This window comes from Amia ocellicauda, chromosome 12 (genome assembly GCF_036373705.1).
Source record: "Amia ocellicauda isolate fAmiCal2 chromosome 12, fAmiCal2.hap1, whole genome shotgun sequence".
Lineage (NCBI taxonomy): Eukaryota > Metazoa > Chordata > Actinopteri > Amiiformes > Amiidae > Amia > Amia ocellicauda.
Genome location: NC_089861.1, coordinates 19,987,276 through 20,008,158, shown reverse-complemented (window position 1 = coordinate 20,008,158; position 20,883 = coordinate 19,987,276). Strand labels below are relative to the sequence as shown.

Sequence of the window (20,883 nt, the reverse complement as noted above, 5' to 3'; positions counted from 1 at the left end):
CTAACTGTTGAATACCTCTGAATGGAAAGTAGTAAAAGCTGATAGTTAATGTGCACTCTGTGGATTTCTCAGCAGTGGGACAGGGACTTGTGAAATGTTTGAAACCCATTTAAAGTAATTTTAAGTGCATGTCTCCAATAGTGATATTGATCAAGGCATACAATGATATTCATCAAGGTTTACTGACAAATGCAGTACATTTGACTTCTAATGCCTACATAATAGCCCCTGCCAGCAATATCTGGGCAAATCATTTTCCCAAAGCAGACCAAATGGTTGCAACAGTCTAAACATTGCCCAAACCGAAAAAGTAAATTTTTAAAAACCACCTGAAAGTAGCAATCCAACATGAAGGCTGTACTTGACCCATAGATGAGTCCTGCCCAGCACAATGGGGCAGTTGGAATTCTGCTGAATATCAACCCATATATGTCCATTTTACACGAGCTTTGTGGGAAATGCGTATTTTACCAAACACTGTAGTGTTAGAGGACCTCCAGAATTTACTTAAAAATGTAAGTTTAAGATCTCGGCACCCAAGTGATGCTTCAATTTTAATGGCAAAATGTATGGCCTGGGACATTTTCTTTGAAACTGACATTTTACGGTGTTGCATGTGAACAACCTTGCTTTCTTTGTAATCTTGTTACAGTATTAACATGATCTCTATTTTATGTAAATTGTTCTGGTAATCAGTGCTTTCAAAGTTTTACTCCTTTAACGCATGTTTTTACAAGTAAACATTTAAATTTACACATACTATTCTAGAAATATTGAGTAAGATGTAATACTCAATATGTAATAAAGGGATGCAAAACTAAATGCCCATAGCTGCTGCCGCCTAATCAACGGGCCGATGTGTGTTACTTGAATGACTAATTGAGATTAAAGGACTTGGGAGATTTACTCAATAAGTGCTTTAACTCATTCACTTACTACCCCTTGTGACAATAGTTGCCTATACTGCCCTAGGCAACTTCACGCGTGATTCATGATTACATTTTCTATCCAATGAAATGCACAGATGTAGTCATCGAACTAGAAATGACAGAAGTGAATTTCAGAGTAAGCGTAGTCTCTTTAATTGGGATAGCCACAGTTAGAAGTTTGAGGGACAGCCTCTGATGAAGGGAGAGATGCAAATCCGGGTATGGATGTATCCAAGCCAGAGGAGGGAGTGACGGAGGAGGAGACGGGCAGCCTGACACAGACAGGATGCAGGTCAGGGGGGGTGGTGCCAAGCAGGGAGAGACAGTCACTCTGATCTCAGGACCTAGAAGAGTATGGCGTAGTGCTGATGCATATGATTACTTTGTGTGTGTAAACAGTCAGGTTACGACGCTTCAAATCAAAACCCACCCCCTTTTAGTCATACTACACTTTTAAAGCGAATTATCCCTACCGTGAACTGTCTGTAGATGACCCACTGTCTTTCAGTGAATTTTGTTTCTGACAATTCCTATCAAGCGTCACTATTTAGAAAAAAAAAAAAAAGTCCTGACTGCTGCCCTGTCGAACTTCACACAAGCCTGCAATGTGTACTCGGGAGGAGCGTACTTTTATATCAAGGATGTTGGAATTGGGCACAGTTTTGTGATGCAGTTGCTCAACACCTCAAAACTGCTGGGAAAAGGCTAGGGCTGTCCTGAAGGGTACATTTTGTACCTTCGAGGGTTCGTAACGCATTACCAAACAAAGGTTCGAAGCATCATTGATTATGTAAATTAGCACCAATCGATGACCTCATTAGCTACTAGTGTATAGATTTGAATGAAAATATATATTTTTAAAGTTAATCCATTTAACAAAACATCCCCTTGTTTAAAATAAGTTTTCTAACCGTAATTCTTATTCGTATTTTACAAGAACACAGTTCATATGTTAATCTTCCAGTAAAAGCACCTCCACTCATAATACATTTTATGTGCAGTGACATGTGCTAACTTTAATTTGTATTTTTTTTAATAAGGGAAAGTGTCGGAAATAGTGAATTGGTGTAAAACCCTTGATGAACATATCCCGGTGTTCAGTGTATTTTTTTAAATATTACAACTACTAAAATTAGTAAATACTAAAGACACCAGAACAGTACCTTAATTTTTGGGTTACTATAATAAAAAGACTCCCTTCTACAGTTCAGAGTTTGTCAACATTATATACAATTTTTTTTTAAATATAATGATGGCTAAATTGCAATGAACTTGCAGAGTTAATATGGAGCTGCAGACTAAACACGGGGATCATCTCCAGTATGCTGCTTTCAGTTCTATGCAATTGACCCATTAAACCTAATAAATAATGCATAATTTCATTTAACCAGCGCAAGTTTATCCTGGAAAATGCATTTTCCTCCGTGATATTTTCTGTTGCAATTTACATTTAAGCTTTTGGGGGGTCTTCTGTGCATTAAACAAATTCCAAACAACAAAACAGATAAACAATTTAAGCAGAATAACGCTGTGGTGCCACAGGCATGCTGACAGGAGTTTTTGCTGGGGTTTCCAAAGACCCTCCCCCATTATCCCCTCTCCCTATGCTCCTCTTCACCGCACTGCCTTTACCCCATTAACCCCACAACCATATCTGTTGTGGTGGCACACTTCAGTATTCAAACAGTCAGTTTATATCAACGAGAAAAAAATGAACCTTCGAAGGTCTGGAGACCGAACGAATGTTCAAACCTTCAGAGTCGGCCCTAGGAGAGCCATGTAGTGCACTCTGAAAACTTTAACACTTTGCCTGCCCTGTTTCAGTGGAAAAAAACGAACAAAAAAACTGGTGCTTGTGGCACTGTCAAAATGAACCATAAAGGAATGCCTCAGCAATTCAGAGCTTTCAAAATGAAAACCGAAGATTAGCCTGTCTTTGTTAAGCGGCCTCTTATAGCAATGTGTTTCAAAGAAGCAGGCTTTCCACCGTGCATGCCAGTGCAGCAAGTTTTGGGATACACGAACATGATCCAGTTTATTGGTAGCTGAATGCTATGACTCAATGACACGGTAAATGGTAAATTCAAAACTTTAAAATACCGATATGAAGGTATAGTAAAAGTCCAAACTGGTCCGTAAATGAATACCGGTATACCGCCCAGCCCTATGTACTGCATAGGGACTATAGTGACTAGGCTGTCAGTGTACTGTACTGTACTGTACTCTAGTACTCTCTCTCTCTCTCATTCCTGTGACCAATTTAAACACGCAAATGGCACCCCAGCTGTCTTAAGAGTGGGAGGTTGGTTTCACATTTGGTTGCAGAAAGTGATGCCCCGCCCCTCACCTTCTCCCTTGATCCCTTCCCCTCATTCCCAGATATGGGGCAGCCACTCCCTGATCTAACCGGTTCAACCACAGACATCTGTAACTCAAGAGTTTGAGACTGTGTATGGTGACTGTACTGTGTATGGTGAGAGACTGTGGAGGGGTGAATGTATGTATAATGGGAAGTGACCCGTCTGCACCTGGGCTTTGCCTTTGTTAATAAGTGACTGTCCAAGGCTGGAATCCAATCGGTCTATTTAATGATTACTATGTCACAAATAGATTAGGACAGTCTATACTAACACTCACTCTGTGAAGGAAAGGATTGTAGAAATTGGGGAATAACATCCAAGAATAAAAATTAAAGCAAAGGCAAATTAAAAGTAGATTTCCCTGCTGTAGTTTTCCCCATGTCTGTCTACAGCTGTAGTCTTCACATCTCTCATTTGAAAGGTATCCTATCCAGAAATTCTATAGTTATTTTGAGTAACAAAATTATCTGCACTTTGTCTTGGTGCAGTGCAGCTTTCACTCTCTAACTTTCGCTTCCTCAGTCCCTCCCTCTCAGCATGTAAGTTTTAACAGCTTCTCTGTGGGACATTTCTTACTGCCAGCAGACTTTCTCTCTCCGTCTCCCTTATGCTATTTTGAAGTGCTGTAGGGTCCAGTCAATCTGGGTCTACTGCATTAACCCTCTCCTTCTCTCTGGTCCTGAGAATCCGTCAAGTGCCTTCTGATTTCCTTTCGCGTTACCTGTATGTAACCCTCACACACAGACACTGCCCATGCCTGTGCTCCTATCTCCCTGTACTTATGCACATGTCTGGGACTACGTCTAGAGAGCGATGGGCATTGGGGAATTACTGACTGGACGCTACAGTACATTAACATTACACTAAGGGGGAGATCCAGTGGCGTTTAGGGTGGTCACACGAACACTCATTGTGACCGGTAACTTGTTTATTTTGTTCATCCCTGAACCGGCACAACTCAAGGTTATTGGCATTCCTGAGATTAACCTTTTGTTGCCTCCTTGTACAACTGGTGTATTGGTGTCATAATCATTGCATTAGTGTTTCATTCGGTCAACTGGTCAGTATCAGTGTGAGGTTGGTTGGTCAAATGTTCATGCAGTGAGTCAGTCAGTGCATCTACCAGTGTATCTGTGCTCTGGTGTTCAGTCTGCCAACTGTGTACCAGTGTGACGCATGGTCTGGGAGTCAGTGTGGTCGGTGTACCCATCAGTGTATCGCTATCTCCTTTTCTCAGTGTTTGGCCATCAGTCTCCTATAGGCTGCAGTATAGCAGTTTTTTGTTTTTGTTCAAAACCAGTCAATTTCCTGATTTGAAAATCTTGATTTAGAATCCTATTTTAAAATGCCTAGATTTTCAACTAGGCCTCTTGATTTGATGCGGGATCTTCACTGAGCATTTCTAGAAACCTCCCCTACGGTCTATTCTACCCTTCCCCCATACGTGCACACACCATTTTCTGCCTTTCACAACACCCCCAGACAACCCCGACCCTTCCCAATGTTTCTTTCCACTGTCCTTTTCTTGTCAGTTGGTCTCTCAGTTACGGAAATCTTCCACTCAAGAGATTGTAATTTCAAAATCCAATTTAGACAAAGTAAAATTTTAATGGGTCGGTAGTCTAGGTGTGGAACCGTAAATGTGTATTTGTGAGACTAGGTTCTCACTGTCTCACCTACACGCTCGTTATACAGACTGCTCCGTTTCCAATGTTTTCATATCCTGTTTCTCCCAGGTCAGTTTTCACATTCCACAACTCGTTTTCATTTTTTTCATTTTTCTGTAGTTTTAATTTACCATTAATGCAGTGTCACAGATTTGAAAGCGAGCTCCACAATGTGAAAACTTGACAGAATAAATCAAGATCTTGCTCCTTGTGATTTTGTTAAAATTATTCTTCCCTTTGAAATAATACAACTGCCCAAAGCTCATAGGTTTCTTGATCTATTTAAAATATTGTAATACTTTTTAAGATCAGCATATTCAGCAGTCAATGTATTTTGGCAGCATGATTGTAAAACAGCAGTGTAACAGGTCTGTGGCCCGGGTCCTGGGAGTGCAGTTTAGGGTTGGCTATACTGTAACTGTTCCAGGGCCTCAGCTAGAGAGCACTCCTGTGTTGTAGCTCGCCAGGACCAGGGTTGTAAACCGACCAAGTACCAAGTTAATTTGGAATCTAATGAATTTATGAGTTTTGGGCGGAGTTGTCTACGGTGCTCAAATCAGTGTGGATTTCTCCCCTCTCTCCCTCCCTCTCTCCTCCTCTTTCCTGGTCACTCCCCCCCTTTTGTCTGTTGGCTCTCCCTGTGTGTATGAAGCAGTGCGAGTCTCTGGTTTCTAACCCCTGTCTCTCCCTGTCTGTGTGTGAAGCTGTGAGTTCTCAACCCCCACCCCCCCCTCTCTCTTACCCCCGTCTCTCCCTTCAGTGTGTATGGACCTGTGTGAGTCCTCTCTCTCTCTCTGTGGGTCTGTGGGCTCTAACCCCTGTCTCTCCCTCTCTCAGTGTGTATGGAGCAGTGTGAGAGTGCTGCCTCTCTGCTGGCCTCAGTGAGGGAGCAGGAGGCCCAGTTTCAGAGGCTGACTCGCGCCCTGGAGGAGGAGAGGCAGCGGGTCAGCCAGCAGCTCACCGTCGCCAACGGCAACCCCCGAGCCCCCCCCGCCCAGCAGGTACAACCATGACCCACCCCACCCCCCAACGTACCACCCCATCTCCATTCCATTTCACTACTACTACCACCATACCCATAGGTGACTTCATCGTATACAACTCTTCCGCTTCTCTTGCTCAACTCCCACCATGACCCGTACTCTTACTGTCCTCATCTGCTACAATCCTGTGAAGCGAATTCACTTTACATTTGGAGTGTCTAGGGATTGAATTTCCTGAATTTTCATTAAAGGACCCTCCACTACCCCCTCTCCCATCCAATTCCATTCTATCCCATCCCATACCTTCACTTTGCTTTAGTTCACATGCAGTCTGCACTGGGGTTTTGGCTTTTGCTCAGTACCTCTGCATGTGACTTCAGTTTTAATTTTCTTTTTAATATATTCTGCTATCTGATGCATTCCGCTGTGGTGGCTTTCTCCCTGTTATGATTGGAGAAACTGGAATTTACTGGACTGTTGGAGTTTGTCGGTTCAATAGATTTGTGTTTTTGCATGTGTCCATCTTAATGGTTAATATAAACTATTACTGTCTGTACCATTTTTCCATTAGTGAGTGAATGGAGAAGAGTGGTATATAGACATTGAGGGGTAGAGGAGAGGGAGATGGATGGGATGATGGATAATGGGAGGTTAGAGAAGTGGAGAGGGGATGGGGAAGAGAAGGAGGGGACTGGATAGAGTTGGCAGGTGCATAGGGAACAAGAGGGTGTAGGGGAGTAGGTGGGGGGTGTGGTGATCGGGATGGGAAATCTAGCTTTCAATAGGTTGTGTGTATGGCAGAGATTTGAATTTGAAGCACTTATGTAGTTTGCTACCCCTCAGTGGTGGCTGTGCAGTACTGCAGCTCTGTACAGAGAGCTGTGCAGACCCAGGCCCCTCTTGGCTTCTAGCTGTCACTCCTGTATGCATGTTAAAGCAGCACTGAAGTGTCCAGTCTGGTATTATGCAAGTTTCCCCAATATTAAGTGTTAAGCCACGTGTGCTACACTGAGTACCTTCATTTCTTGACCAATGCTCTTTGTCATGCCAATAAAGCTTGTAATTTTTCTTAGTCGGTATAGTGTACTGCAGTCAGTAGTGAAATACAGTATAGTGCACTGCAGTACGAGTAAAGCACATCGCAGTACACTGAGTTTCACCAGTGTGTCAGTGTGACTTCAAAATGGTTTGTAATGACCTACCAGTTAAACCCCTTTCTCCCCTTTCTCAGAACGGCCGGGTCTCTGGTGATGCTGAAATAGACAGGTTGAAACTGAGCGAGGCATACATCAACGGCACACAGGTAATGGTAGTCTGTGGTAGTCTGTGGTAGTCTGTGGTAGTCTGTGGTAGTCTGTGGTAGTCTGTGGTAGTCTGTGGTAGTCTGTGGTAGTCTGTGGTAGTCTGTGGTAGTCTGTGGTAGTCTGACAATTCTTTTTGCTACGGTTACAGTACAGGATGCTGGACCCTGGGCACTTCGTCGAAGAAACTGTAACTGTGGAGGAGGACCCTGAGCAGCCTGCTTCTGTGGTCTCCGTGGAAACCAGCGAGGACGGCACAACACGACGCACTGAGACCACGGTACTGCACACTGGACCCTGAACACGGATTCAAAACAAGCTTTATTGGCATGAAGTGGGAAAGCATTACATATGTTTCACAGATTTATATAAATGTACTTTAACAGGCCAACGTACAGTTCTCTGCATTAATTAACTGTAGTGTCCAGTCAGTGGGTCTATACCTCACTGTAAACTTTCTCTCTCTCTCTCTCTCAGGTGAAGAAGGTGGTGAAGACAGTCACCACACGCACGGTCATCCCCTCCATGTCGGACACCCTGTCACTGGACGGCTCCCTGCAGGGTGCCCCTCTGCCCCCCACCCACAACAACAACAATGCCTCCTACTCCGCCACACTGGACAGAGTTTACCGTAACCCAGGGCCACAGGCGGGGGTTGGGGGTGGCGGGGAGCTATACCCGGGCACTGCCACTGTGCCCCGAAACTATCACTATGCCACTGATCCCCGAGTAGGAGGGGGTTATGATGACTCTGGCTACAGGACCGGCCCTCCCTCGGATGCCTATACCAGTCTAGGAAGGGTGACGCGGATGGATGAGCGATACAGGTGAGGAGGGCTGGCCTGTGGGTCTGGGTGCTCTCTTTGAGTGTTAATGTACTGCTGTGTCCAGTCATTGTCTGTGCCAGTTGGTTTTAACCCTCTCTCTCTCTCTCAGGCCGGTGGATGGTTACCGCACGCTAGACTCGGGGTATCGGGCCCCCAGTCGGCAGACTGACCCATATGCGGCTCAGCCCCAGGTGAGGCTGGGCAGCGCGATGGAGCTTGCAGCACCCCCCCGCTTCATCGCCGAGCCCTATGGCCTGGAGGACGACCAGCGCAGCCTAGGCTACGATGACCCCGACTACGGCCTGCCCCCCCCTGGCTACGGGACCTTGCCCCGCGGTGGGGGTGGTGGAACCCTGGACACCCGACGCAGACTCCGGTGAGTGCTGGGGGTGGGATGGGTGCTGTGGCAGGGATGGTGTGGTGTTACTGTCCTATAGGATATATCTGTATGTCCTCCATATTAACTCTCTCTCTCTCTCTCCAGGAGCTATGAGGACACCCTGGATGGAGACATGGGTGGTCCCGGGGGAGAGCCTTATTACTGGGGAGCTCCCCTGGCCCAGGCCGAGCGGGGAAGCATGGCCAGCCTGGACAGCACACTGCGCAAGGGGCCCCCCCCCACCTGGAGACAGCCTGAGCTCCCCGAGGTCATCGCCATGCTCAACTACCGCCTAGACCCGGTCAAGACCAACGCTGCAGCCTTCCTGCAGCACCTCACCTACAAGAATGACAAGGTACTGTAATTCACGGACATGAATACACTACCCTCACCCACAATAAGAATGTAACACCCTGTCCCTCAGTGCAGTGATAATGTACTGTACGTGTATTAACTTTTTTTGTTTCTTTCAGGTGAAATCGGAGGTGCGCAGGCTGAAGGGGGTGCCTGCGCTGGTGTCTCTGCTTGATCACCCCGGGAGGGAGGTAAGGCAGGCAGCCTGCGGGGCTCTGAAGAATATCTCGTTTGGCCGAGACGGAGAGAACAAGATCGCCGTGAAGAACTGTGACGGTGTTCCCGCACTTGTCCGCCTGCTGCGGAAGACTCATGAGCAGGAACTCACAGACACCATCACCGGTAATATGAACAAGCATATTCATATTGGGTCTTATACTGTTAATAAAGCAGGAGCTCTGACACAATCACCGGTAATCATTATTTTGAGAGCAGGAACTCTGACACCACCTCTGAGAATATGAATAATTGTATTACTAATCATATTACTTATCCCTGGGAACAATTGCAATAATTGCCAATAGTATGAATAATCCTAGTAGAGAGTAGGAGCTCACAGACACCACCAGTAACAATGAAAATATTAATGATACTGCAGTTCACTGACACCATCACAGGTACAATCAAGTATGGTCACAATCGACACTAATAGGGCGGTACAGCCATTCGTGCATATTACAGTGACCGGATATGACCAGATACAAAAGTCAAGTTTTGGATGGTAATAAACCAGTTCATTAAACACCTTTAAATGACTAACCCATAAATAACTAATGCAACATAATTCACAGTTCATATAAGCTATATTAATCAAATGGAAATTGTAAGAAACCTAAGATGTACTGTATACCAAACTCTACCAGACTATTACTTTTTGTATATCCTAAGTGGGAGTCTTGGGACTTCTTCACCATAGTTATGGAGGGGATTGGCACTGTGTGGAGAATAAGTCTGCCACATTGAGAGATTGCATAGTGATAGAGTGCAACACTGAAGGTCTATACAGCACAAACCACTGATCTCCCTGAAGTGCAGTGAGTCGCACTGCGTCCGGCTCTTTCACGTTCTGCTACAACCAACTGTTACCGTATGTGTTAGGATTTTTGTGGTGTGAAGATTTGCCCTTAGCTTCTATGAGGAAGTTCGAAACTTTGTGACTGCACTGTAAATGTCTTTAAGTGTTTTACTGAAATTGCCCTGTCCTCTATGTCCCCAGGCACGCTGTGGAACCTGTCCTCCCATGACTCTGTGAAGATGGAGATTGTGGACCATGCGCTGCATGCCCTGTGCGATGAGGTGATGGTGCCGCACTCGGGCTGGGAGAGGGAGCGAGAGAGGGAGGAGGAGAGCTGCAAGCCACGCCACCTGGAGTGGGAGACTGCCCTGACCAACACCGCAGGCTGTCTACGGTACAGAGAGGGAAATTGAATATCTAGACAGAACATTTGGCATTTGTTCTGAGGGGTGTGGGGGGTTAATGTATACAATACAATAAGACTGGGAAATGTCAGTTACACAGAGGGAGGGTGGAGCGCCCTGTGTCAGTTAAGTTAAGTTTACAATCTTCCCTCTGTATCTCAGGAATGTCAGTTCGGAGCGCAGTGAGGCTCGGAGGAAGCTCAGAGAATGCACGGGATTGGTTGACTCGCTGATGTACATTGTCCAATCACAGATTGACCGCAAGGACGTGGACAACAAGGTAAGAGGCTGCATTCAGAACTGTGTACTACCATAATACACACTATGTACCAACATTTCAGTAGTATGCAGTATGCATATTGGACATAGTATATGGATGTTGTATGGTAAAAGTACCTGCATGGCTTGCTACATTTGCCAACATATGGAGTATACAACCGGAGCTTGCTACAAAAAATGCATCCCGTCATGCTTCACATTCGGCCGACATTCCATTCACTTTGGTCACGTGACCTACTACATTTAACCAATCTTCATACTGCATACTAGACTACTTACTAGTCAGAAAATTGGTATATAGCATGCGGTTTTCACATATACAGTATGTATTTGGGTAGTATGTGATTTTGAATACAGACAGTGACTATGGAATACAATGTTTGCTGTTGAGCACAATGTACAGTACTGGACAGATGCTACACTATATGCAATATATACCTGTATTAATCCTCTTCCCTCTCTCTGTAGCTCATAGAGAACTGTGTATGCCTGCTGAGGAATCTGTCCTACCAGGTGCACAGGGAAGTGCCAGGATGTGAGCGCTACCAGGATGCCATGCCCCTCGGCCAGGGCCCTGCCTCCAGCTCCTCCCAGAAGGGCAGCTGCTTTGGGTCCAAGAAGAGCAAAGGTAATGTGCTGCAGAGGCCAGGGTAGATCAAACGTGGGGCATTTTTGCCCCTATACACACTATAGCCCTATATTATATACTTCTGTACCCCCATATGTTGTAGCCCTGTTTTATACAATGTACCCATTTAATATACTGTGCCCCAGTATTGTAAACTGTACCCCTATATTATAGTTTATACTTATTGTACACAAGCTCTTATACAGTAGCTCTATTATAAATGGTACACCTGTATTATAAACCAGCTAGATTTATACCTTGCACTGCTTTAGTGATGGCACTGTATGGTACTCTGTATTTTCTGTCTGCGTGCTGTAGGGTGTGTCCAATCGCTGGGCTATTTTTGCTGTGGGTGCTTGGGCTTGTGGCTGGGTGCTACAGTTTCTCATGCTGAACACTTTTTCTCTCTCTCCCTCTCCCTCCTTCCTCCGTCCCTCTCTCTCTCTTGCTCCTGTGTAAAAGATGAGTGGTTTTCTAAAGGTAAGAGTCTTTTTATTCTCCCTGCTTGGCTGCTCTTCTGTGGCTGCTGTCAATCACTATAATCGATGGAGGGGACTGGGACACAGACCAGGGTGATACTGGATAGGACAAGAATTTACTCTAATGGATTGACTTTAGTGCGAGTCCAACTATTTTTTTTTTGTGTTGGTGCTCATCAGGGTGTCTGTTTACATCTGTTTGTAAGTGTAGATGTATATCACTCATATCGGTGTGTAACCACTTCTCGCCCCACAGGAAAGAAAGACCCAGACGATCTCTCTGCTGACATGGTCGACTTCCCAAAGAGAACTGTGCCAGCCAAGGGTAAGAGTACTGTCCACTACTACTGATGTTGCACAGTACTGCCTTGATTCCAGACAGTCTGTACTGTTCTCTAACCCTCTCTGTGCAGTGTTCATGTACTGTAGTGTCCAGTCAGTCTATCCTGTACTGTATTAATCCTCTGTGTCTGCAGGCTATGAGCTGCTGTACCAGCCGGAGGTGGTGAGGTTGTACACCTCCCTGTTGAAGGAAAGCAGGAATCTGGCGGTGTTGGAGGCGGCAGCTGGAGCCATTCAGAACCTGTGCGCTGGACGCTGGACTGTGAGTCTCTGCCTTTTGTGTGCATCTGTCTCTATTGAACTTTCTTTTGACAGGAATATTGATTTTAATGTAGTTCAGGATCATTACCTCTTCTATCCAATCAAACTTGCATTTCTATGCATACAAAAAAAATCCTGTTCACGCAAAATAGTTAAAGCACTGAAATCTCGTCTGTATTATAGTTTTAGGGGATAAATCACCTTTTTTAGAGTTAAGAGATGTAATAGCCTGATGTGAAATCACAGGAAAATAATTTTAGAGCAAGCTGATTTGTATTTTTGGGTAATGGGAATCTGGTTATAGAAATGGCTATATCAGTCAGGAGGGAGTAACAGAGGCAGTGACAGGCAGGCTGATGGACAGGAGGCAGGTCAGGTGGAGTGGTGCCAAGTGATAGACGGGCTGGGAGAGTGATTTTAACCCTTTCTGCCTCTTTCAGTATGGTCGATACATACGAGCGATGGTGCGTCAAGAGAAGGGTCTGTCGCTGATCACAGAACTCTTGTCCCACAACCACGACCGTGTGGTGCGCGCCATGTCTGGGGCCTTGAGGAACCTGGCCATTGACCCCCGCAACCGCCAGCTGCTCGGTGAGTATAACACCATGCTGCCCTGCCTCACCACCGAGTCTAAAGCAACCCCTTACTATGATCTCCCCCATGTACTGTCCAGTCAACATGTCTGTACTGTTATTAATGCTCTCTGTGCAGCATCAGTGTGCTTTAGTGTAGAGCCCGACTGATGCAGGTTTTTTGAGTCCGTTATTGATACTGATAATTGGGATGCTAGAATTTCCCGATATCTGCTGATGTGTACTTTGTTTTGCATTCTAATAAAAAAAAAAAAAAAAAACTTTTTAGCATGGATCCCTCATCTGTCGGAGAAATTGTCAAATATATGCACTGAATTCAGGATTTAAAAAAATGTGCATAATAAACTTAACATTCATTTCCATAACCACATCAAACATTGTTAAAATTAGAATTTAGAAGTTGGAATAAGGGAGAATAAAGGAAAAATATAAAAAATATGCATGTTCTATACATTAGAACAAAGACAAAGGTACATGAGCAATTTCACACAAATAGAATGGGCATGTTCTATACATTAGAGCAAATATGAGTGTTAAGCGCTGGTGTAGCAATATATAAACATTATACACGTGTCAGGTTCGCAAGTCCTCAATAATACCAATCCAACAGTGGCAAGCAGCACAGCTGCATTTGTTTTAAAAATGTATTTAAAAGTGCCCTCGAAAGTAACTTATTTAATGCACGTTGGCTGTATTGCAATACGAATCACAGCCGAAACAATGTAGGATTTTATAAATATGTAGTTTGTTTTATCCAACATTGTCTGAGTTTTTCACTCATTTTCTTTAGATGTTTTACTGTGATCTCAGCTTGCTTGTCATTTGGAGACAGTTTGCTTATATCCAAGTCAACATCTTCAGTGAACATTTACTGTTTTTATTTTAATTGTTATTGTGTATTATGAAAAGCGATTTTAACTTCTCAGTAAAAATGTGCCTCTATGCCATAGTCATGACAAATAAACAATCGAAACCATGGATACTCAAACGCAACACTGCTTTCAAATACTTTCTATTGATTTACTTTCTATTGTTTTACTAAAACAATGTTTGTTGGTTTATCAGCCCTGTGTTTCTCTGGATGTTTCACCATGGTGCTCGGTAGTGTATTAGTTGCACTGCGCTGTGCCGCCATGCGTGAGAATCACTGTGGAGTCGGAAGCTTCAAGCGGAAACTAAAACATCATAACTGTTAAAATAATGGTAAATTGTAGTGTCCTGTCTGTACTGTATTAACTCCCTCTTTCCCCCTCCCCCAGGGAAGCATGCAGTCCCTAACCTGGTATCTAACCTCCCTGGGGGGCAGCAGCAGCCGGCCAAGTCCCTGGAGGAGGAGACAGTGGTGTCAGTGCTCAGCACGCTGAACGAGGTGCTGCAAGCAAACCTGGAGGGAGCCAAGACCCTGAGGCAGAGCCAGGGCATTGAGAAACTGGTGCTCATCAACAAGGACGGGTGAGAGAGCGAGGGCACTACAATGATACTTCACTGAGAGATGGTTAAGACATTTACAGTACACACATAGTACCTGATTGTGACATTGCTTGACTGACCTGATTGTATATATTTAATTTAGGATTGAGTCTTGATTTGATGTATTGATTTTCATATGCTGATTATGGATTTGAGATTTGATTTTGACTTAATCGTTATTTTTATTCTCTCCCCCGCAGTAATCGTGCTGAGCGGGAGGTGCGAGCGGCAGGGCAGGTGCTGCAGACAGTGTGGGGCTACAAGGAGCTGCGCCGGCCCCTGGAGAAGGAGGGCTGGAAGAAGACCGACTTCACGACGGCCAATGTTGCGCCCCATGGCCCCCGGACCAACGCGGCCTACGAGGACACCACCGCTCCCCTCATCGACCGAGGTAACGTCAGTCACGCTCTCACAGGACTGTAACTCCCCAAGTGCCTCCTCATTGCACACTACTACTGTAATATCCCCTCTACCCGTGTGCGCGTTGTGTAGGAAGTCATTGTGTTGTGTGTCCACAGGTGACAAGAGAGACAGAGAGCGGGACAGAGACATGATCCCCATGAATGATATGGGACCTGGTGAGTCTCAGTCGACCTGTATATCTGTCAATGTGTGATTTAACTTGTCATGCACTCTTGTTACGATGTGTAATCTCTCTCACAGATACCTATGCCACACTGGACCAGAGAGACCGGACGCTGGACCGGTCCATTGACCTGTCAGAGAGAGACACTATGCAGGTACAGATGCATAATCTTCATACAGTACACGGTCAACACACTTGCTATTTACAGTAGTCTCTACAAAATACTCGTACTGTGAAGACTCGCACTGTATGATGCACATACTATACAATACTTACCGTGTAAGCACGGGCACTATACAATAGTTTCGATACAAAGTTTGCACTGTAACCATGCTGAAACTATACAATGGTCTCTAAAATACTTGTATATGCACACTGTATACTCTATATACAGTTTATGCATACAATATACTCACTGTATACTAGTCTCTCTATACAATAGTCTGTACAATACATGTATCGTGGATTCTGTACACACAGTATATGTAATGCACATCTCTAAACACTTGCAGTGGAGAGTCTTCATGTAGCTGAATACAAATCATAGAATGCCTTTAAATTCCACTGATCTCTCCATGCGGTCTTGGTATCAGTTTGCTGAAACACAAGTTCAGCCCCAGTCCAAAAAGGCGAGGGGTTGGTGAGTGTAACCACTGACTCCTGTCCTGCATACACCAATGTCTCCGTACACAGCCCTATATAGCCTACTTGCACACTGCTGTAAAGCTGGCCTATACATTCAGAAACACTACAGGTATTGAAGTAGACTGGGTATGGACTGAGACTTTTTTGTTGTTGTCCTAACTACTAAGTAACTATCACTGGGTGAACTAACTTGCTAACCTCACTATTTTATCTCCCTTTCTCTCGCTCTATTAATCCCTCACCCTGTCACTGAAACCTGTTTTCTCTCTCTCCCCTCCACTTGTCTGTCCCCCTCTCAGGGTGCTGTGTACAATGAGGGCAGTAGGCACTCTATCCCTCTGCTACACACCTATGATGGTTAGACTAACCTTTCCTTTCAACTGCATGTGTCAGCATGGTATGTCATCAACGCGCCAACGCATCGCCAACGCATGGTCACTCCTCTTGTCTGTCTGTCAGTATGGTATGCTGTCAGTCTACCTTCCCTCTCTTTCTCTGTTAATGTACTGTATTTCGACTCATGTTAATGTATCAATGTGTCTGCAGTACAGTGTCAGTCCTCTTTTGTTGCAATGTTAATTAACTATTGTTCAGGTCTGTGCCTGTACTGTTAACTCCCCTTCCCTTCTTTCTTGTGCTCTTGCGTGCTCGCTCTGAGCTAACTGACCTCCATGTAATTGTCAACTTGTATACTAACTCTGTCCTCACTGGGTAACTGTCCTAACAGTAACTACAAAAAGTAACAGTACTGTGTGTGTACAGTGGATTGCATAGGTATTCACTTCCCTGAACTTTTTTCACATTGTTACAATCTGGAATGAAAATTTATTTTAATTGGGATAAGTCTGCTCCCTGTATTTTTGGCCTATTTTTGCTCAAGCTCTTGGATGTTGAATGGGCACCATTGGTTAACAGCAGCTTTCAAGTCTTGCCACAGATTTTCAACTGGATTGAGGTCTGGACTTTGACTGGGCCATTCTAGGACCCTCAGCTTCTTTTTAAACCCAGTGTAGCCTTGGCTGTGTTTAGGATCATTGTATTGCTGAAAGGATTTTTCTATATTTGACTCCATCCATCTTGTCTTTAATCCTGACAAGATTGCCAGTCTCTGCCAATGAAAAGCATCCCCATAACTTAATGCTACCACCACCATGCTTTACTTTGGAGATGGTGTTCTCAGAGGGCTTTGTGCCATAGTGTTGCATTTAGGCCTTATGGCAGAATCCAAATGAGATCCAAATCATGCCACTCTTCCTTATAGCCCAGTTTTGTGGAGCACCAATAGTTTGCATATGGACAGGTGGTGAATACTTATGCAATAAAGATTTTTCAATGTATTTTTGTAGTATTAAAAAATCATAAAAAAATCCAACATTCACATTCTGTAGTACTTTGTGTAGATCAGTAACAAAAAATCAGAATTAAATTTTATTTCCATATTGTAGCGCATGTCCACAAGTCCTTGAGGGGTGAATACTTATGTAATCCATTTTGTATGTGCATTTATATACAATTTATATATATATATATATATATATATATATATATATATATATATATATATAATTTTTTTTTTAAATTAGATGTATTTTTAAATCTATAGTGAATGTTTGTTTCTCTTAGTTGTGCTGTAGTGTAGCGTACAGATTATAATGTTAAGTTATTTTTATTCAAACTGACTGGATTCTCTCTCTACAGAAAATCTGATTGTGTTCCTACCGAGAACAGACTTGCTGATTCCCTCTCACTGTTGCTAGCAAAGACTGCCAGGACTGCGACCCACTGGAAATCTCTCACGCCCTCCCCCCCCCCGCCCCCATCTCTCTGTGCTCCCCTCTGTCTCCGCTCCGGTGGACAAATTGGCAGCCCCAGTGCGGTACAGTTGATGGAGGGGTGGGGTGGGGGGGTGTGTGTATAAAGTCTAAGTGGACTTAATCCTAATAATAACTGGAGGATTTGTTTAACTATCAGTGATGCCACTTGTGCTGTGCTGGATTAGACTGGACAACACAGCACTGCACCCGTACATATACTGACCACTGACGGAACTGAATCAAGCAATTGGAGAAATTATATATTTTTTCAGATCCTTTATTTTCCATTTGATTTCAACTGTGACAATCATATTTTATTATAGTGGTTATGATTTACTGTTAGCATTCTTATTTGGGAACCAGTGATTTTCATATCAGCTAATGTCAATATTACGCAATTGTGATTTTCTTTTTTTTGAATATTCCAGTTTTTTTTGTGGGGCCATATATACCTTCAAGAATCTGTTGTGAAATATTTCCCCTTGCCCCTCACCCCACCTATCACTCACAGGTCAATTTCCTCTCCTGCCTTGTGCTGACTGCAATTCCTGCTTCAACCACTAGAAACCACTGTTCAGCTGAGTGTGATGGCAATTTTAAAAATAAATCTTAAATTTTAATTTGTTTTTCCTCCTCGGTTTTAAAATGTTCACAGCAAAGAACTATATAAATACAAATTTGGAAATTGCTCCTGAATGATTGTTAATTTTCTATGCCTTCATATAAATATATATACAGATTAGAGACCTATATTTGCTTGTTTTCTATCCAGTCTGTTTTGGGAAGAGACTGGAAAGGAGTGAATTTGAGTTGGGAGTGGGGTGGGGGGTTTGGGCTGAGGGTTTAATGTATAATTTGTTTTGAATGATTTACTTCAAACTTTTCTTTGAGCATTGTAAATAGGTGATGACTTGGTGTATTTTATTTGTTAATTTTTACTTTTGTATTATCTCCTTCCCTCATTTTCCAAAGACTATTTAAAAATACAAAAAGGAAAAAAAAAAAAAAAAAAACAGTAAAGACTGGGCTTAATCTTCAGACACTGCTGTGTAGTGCACAGCACCACCCCCCTTCATTGGAAAATCACTTGCTAGGCTTTTAGGTTAATAAATAGGGTAAATTTAAACTTAAACTTAAAACTTAAAAAAAAATTTTTAATCTGTAAGATATCTCTATTATTTGCTGGTTGAGTCACGGTAGTCCAATAAAGATGACTGTACAGATCCCAGTGATAGAAAAGAGTTATGATGGAGAGGTGTTGGGGGAACAAAAAGGGGATTAACTATGCACTGGCCACTCCAGTCCAGATAAAACACTACCCCCTTTCCCTCTCATAACTCGTCTCCATCAGTTTGCATCTGTACAGTTGTCCCCAGGCCTGAATTGGTGTTTTGATGACTAGTAACTTAATCGGTGATCTTTAACTATGTGAATTATCCAGAAATGTTGGTTTTGAGTGAAGGAGTGTGAAAGTGGTGCACTATAGAGCAGCACAGTGGCTTAAATGGCACCAGTCCCCCTCTACTGTCTGAGCTCGGTCACAGTCATTGCGTTATAGTTCAGTAGCTCAGTATTGTAGTGGTCTATGTTCGGTCTCTACAGCCACTGTACTGCAACCTTGCCCGTCTGGACTGTCTCCCATGCTGCCTTGCAGCTGAGCTCTGTTGTCGGGGCTATTGTTCAGCCCCCAGCGCTTGGAGGAGGGTGTAGTTCCCTCTGTCTGCTTCTGTTCAGTCAGTCGTGCTGACAAGAATCAATCTTGTGGGGAAAAATAAAAGCGGACGATGTATCCCCACAAGCACTTTCCGAGTCACCTCATTGTCAATGTTCATGTTTTGCCCCAGTGCATCACGAGGAGTGTAGATTTTTGCATCATATTCCTGAGACATATTCCAGTATAAACAAGGGGTCTACATTTCTTAGCATTGTGGGGGCTGGGCTGCAATAAGATGTTTCCCAGTGTATAAAACTTCCCAGGCTGACTTCAGTTCCTATTTTTATTCACATAAAACATTGGTTCAGATTTGACTTGGGGATTCTCTAACAAGACAATCTGAACACATCTGTAAAACAATTTTACTGCTGAGCTTGTGTTAAAGTCCAAACAAATTGCTGACTAGTGAAGTTTCCAAATGGCACTGGAAGACAACTAGGGAAGTGGTGTATTCTTGGAACTACTGTATCCTACCATGGTTAGGTACATTGTAGGTACAGTACTGTTCCCTTAGTCTGATTACTACTTGTATGTACATTTTGAAGCAAAACTGCTAAATTTCCCATGAGGCCTTGCTTTCATTCCTCATGGTGGGTGGTAATCTAACCTGGTGCATTATGGGGTCTGCAGTGTTTTTACATCAGGGCTTAAACAGACTTCCTGTGAGGAGTTGCAGCTGAGCCCCTATAGCAGTGGTTAAATTGTCCTGGTGCCATGTTGGGGGCAGGGTTGTGAATACAGTTGTTGTTGATGTCAGCACTATAGTTCAGCTCCTAGTCTTCGTACTGTAAAGCAGATTGCATAGAAACATCTGTTAAAGGACTAATTATCTTTCAATCATGTGTTAAGTGATTTGGGTCATCCAATTAAATTTGTGTGGGGGGGGGGGGTAATGGAGTATACAGTACATTATACAAGATGTACTGAACACTATACATGAACACTAGAGGGGCTAGTACAGTATATTGCAGACTAACTAGACACTACAGTACATTCATACACTACAGAGCATGGTTTAGTACAGTATCCTGCAGACATGGTGATTCGACACTACAGTACATACTGCACTTATAGGGTTCATCCAGTAAAATTGACGGACTGCATACTACAGTACATTAACAGTATAAAGAGGGGGGTTAGTCCAGTACGCTGGAGACCATGAATAATTGACTGGACTTTACAGTACATTAACACTATGCCGTGTGTGGGTGACTGGACTATTCTTCAAAGATATCAATCGGACAGAAACAAGATCCTGACAGAAGTTAAACAATAGCACATTTAACTTTTGAAAGGAAAATGACCATTTTTATTCCTCATCTTATGTCATTCTTGAATTCTGTTCTGTGGGCAAATTTTGGGGCAGTACAGCTTTGACTTTATGAATATGTACCACTGTCTTGCAAAACGTGATCACCTCTTGAAATCGCGTTGTTTTTGTTTATCATTTTTGGGTTGATTTATTTTTCCATTTGGCTCCTTCCTCGTCTTGGTTGGTCGCTACTTAAGAGAAATGTAATGAATCTTTTAACAATATCATTGCTTATTCTGTTCATGTATGTTGGAATTCTTAATTTTAACTTTTTCAATATGTACAACCCAATATGTAACTTCAATACTTTTTTTTTTTTTTTTTTTAATGAATAAAGATTTTTTTTTTTTCACCTTGGATTTAGTCTTTATTACATGGTGCTGATTTTTCACACTGCTTTGTCCTTTAAGGGGCATCTGGGGTGACTAAACACATCCCCAAGCCTTTAGAAGAGGATCCAGGGTGAGTTTATCTTCAATAACAGTCCAGAAACAGTTTGACACAATTCATTTAATTGATGGGTTTCTTGCCCTGGACTTGG

The 20,883-nt window shown here is 43.4% G+C and overlaps 1 protein-coding gene across 9 annotated transcripts in view; it reads left to right on the top strand.

Moving 5' to 3' along the window:
- Positions 1-20,694, top strand: part of ctnnd1 (catenin (cadherin-associated protein), delta 1) — a 35,848-nt gene extending 15,154 nt beyond the window's left edge. For 4 of the 9 annotated variants that reach the window (XM_066718670.1, XM_066718669.1, XM_066718668.1 and 1 more), the window contains 20 exons: positions 5,794-5,957; positions 7,171-7,242; positions 7,392-7,520; positions 7,718-8,067; positions 8,177-8,443; positions 8,552-8,801; positions 8,920-9,142; positions 10,017-10,209; positions 10,382-10,499; positions 10,967-11,126; positions 11,589-11,606; positions 11,862-11,930; positions 12,082-12,209; positions 12,649-12,799; positions 14,061-14,253; positions 14,472-14,662; positions 14,790-14,849; positions 14,935-15,011; positions 15,802-15,899; positions 17,201-20,694. In XM_066718670.1, the coding sequence (XP_066574767.1) occupies positions 5,799-5,957; positions 7,171-7,242; positions 7,392-7,520; positions 7,718-8,067; positions 8,177-8,443; positions 8,552-8,801; positions 8,920-9,142; positions 10,017-10,209; positions 10,382-10,499; positions 10,967-11,126; positions 11,589-11,606; positions 11,862-11,930; positions 12,082-12,209; positions 12,649-12,799; positions 14,061-14,253; positions 14,472-14,662; positions 14,790-14,849; positions 14,935-15,011; positions 15,802-15,864 (2,871 nt within the window). In that variant the 5' untranslated portion in view covers positions 5,794-5,798 and the 3' untranslated portion in view covers positions 15,865-15,899; positions 17,201-20,694. The remainder of the gene's footprint in view (positions 1-5,793; positions 5,958-7,170; positions 7,243-7,391; positions 7,521-7,717; positions 8,068-8,176; positions 8,444-8,551; positions 8,802-8,919; positions 9,143-10,016; positions 10,210-10,381; positions 10,500-10,966; positions 11,127-11,588; positions 11,607-11,861; positions 11,931-12,081; positions 12,210-12,648; positions 12,800-14,060; positions 14,254-14,471; positions 14,663-14,789; positions 14,850-14,934; positions 15,012-15,801; positions 15,900-17,200) is intronic. The other 5 variants (XM_066718676.1, XM_066718675.1, XM_066718677.1 and 2 more) reach the window with 3 other exon arrangements.
- Positions 20,695-20,883: the final 189 nt, after the last annotated feature.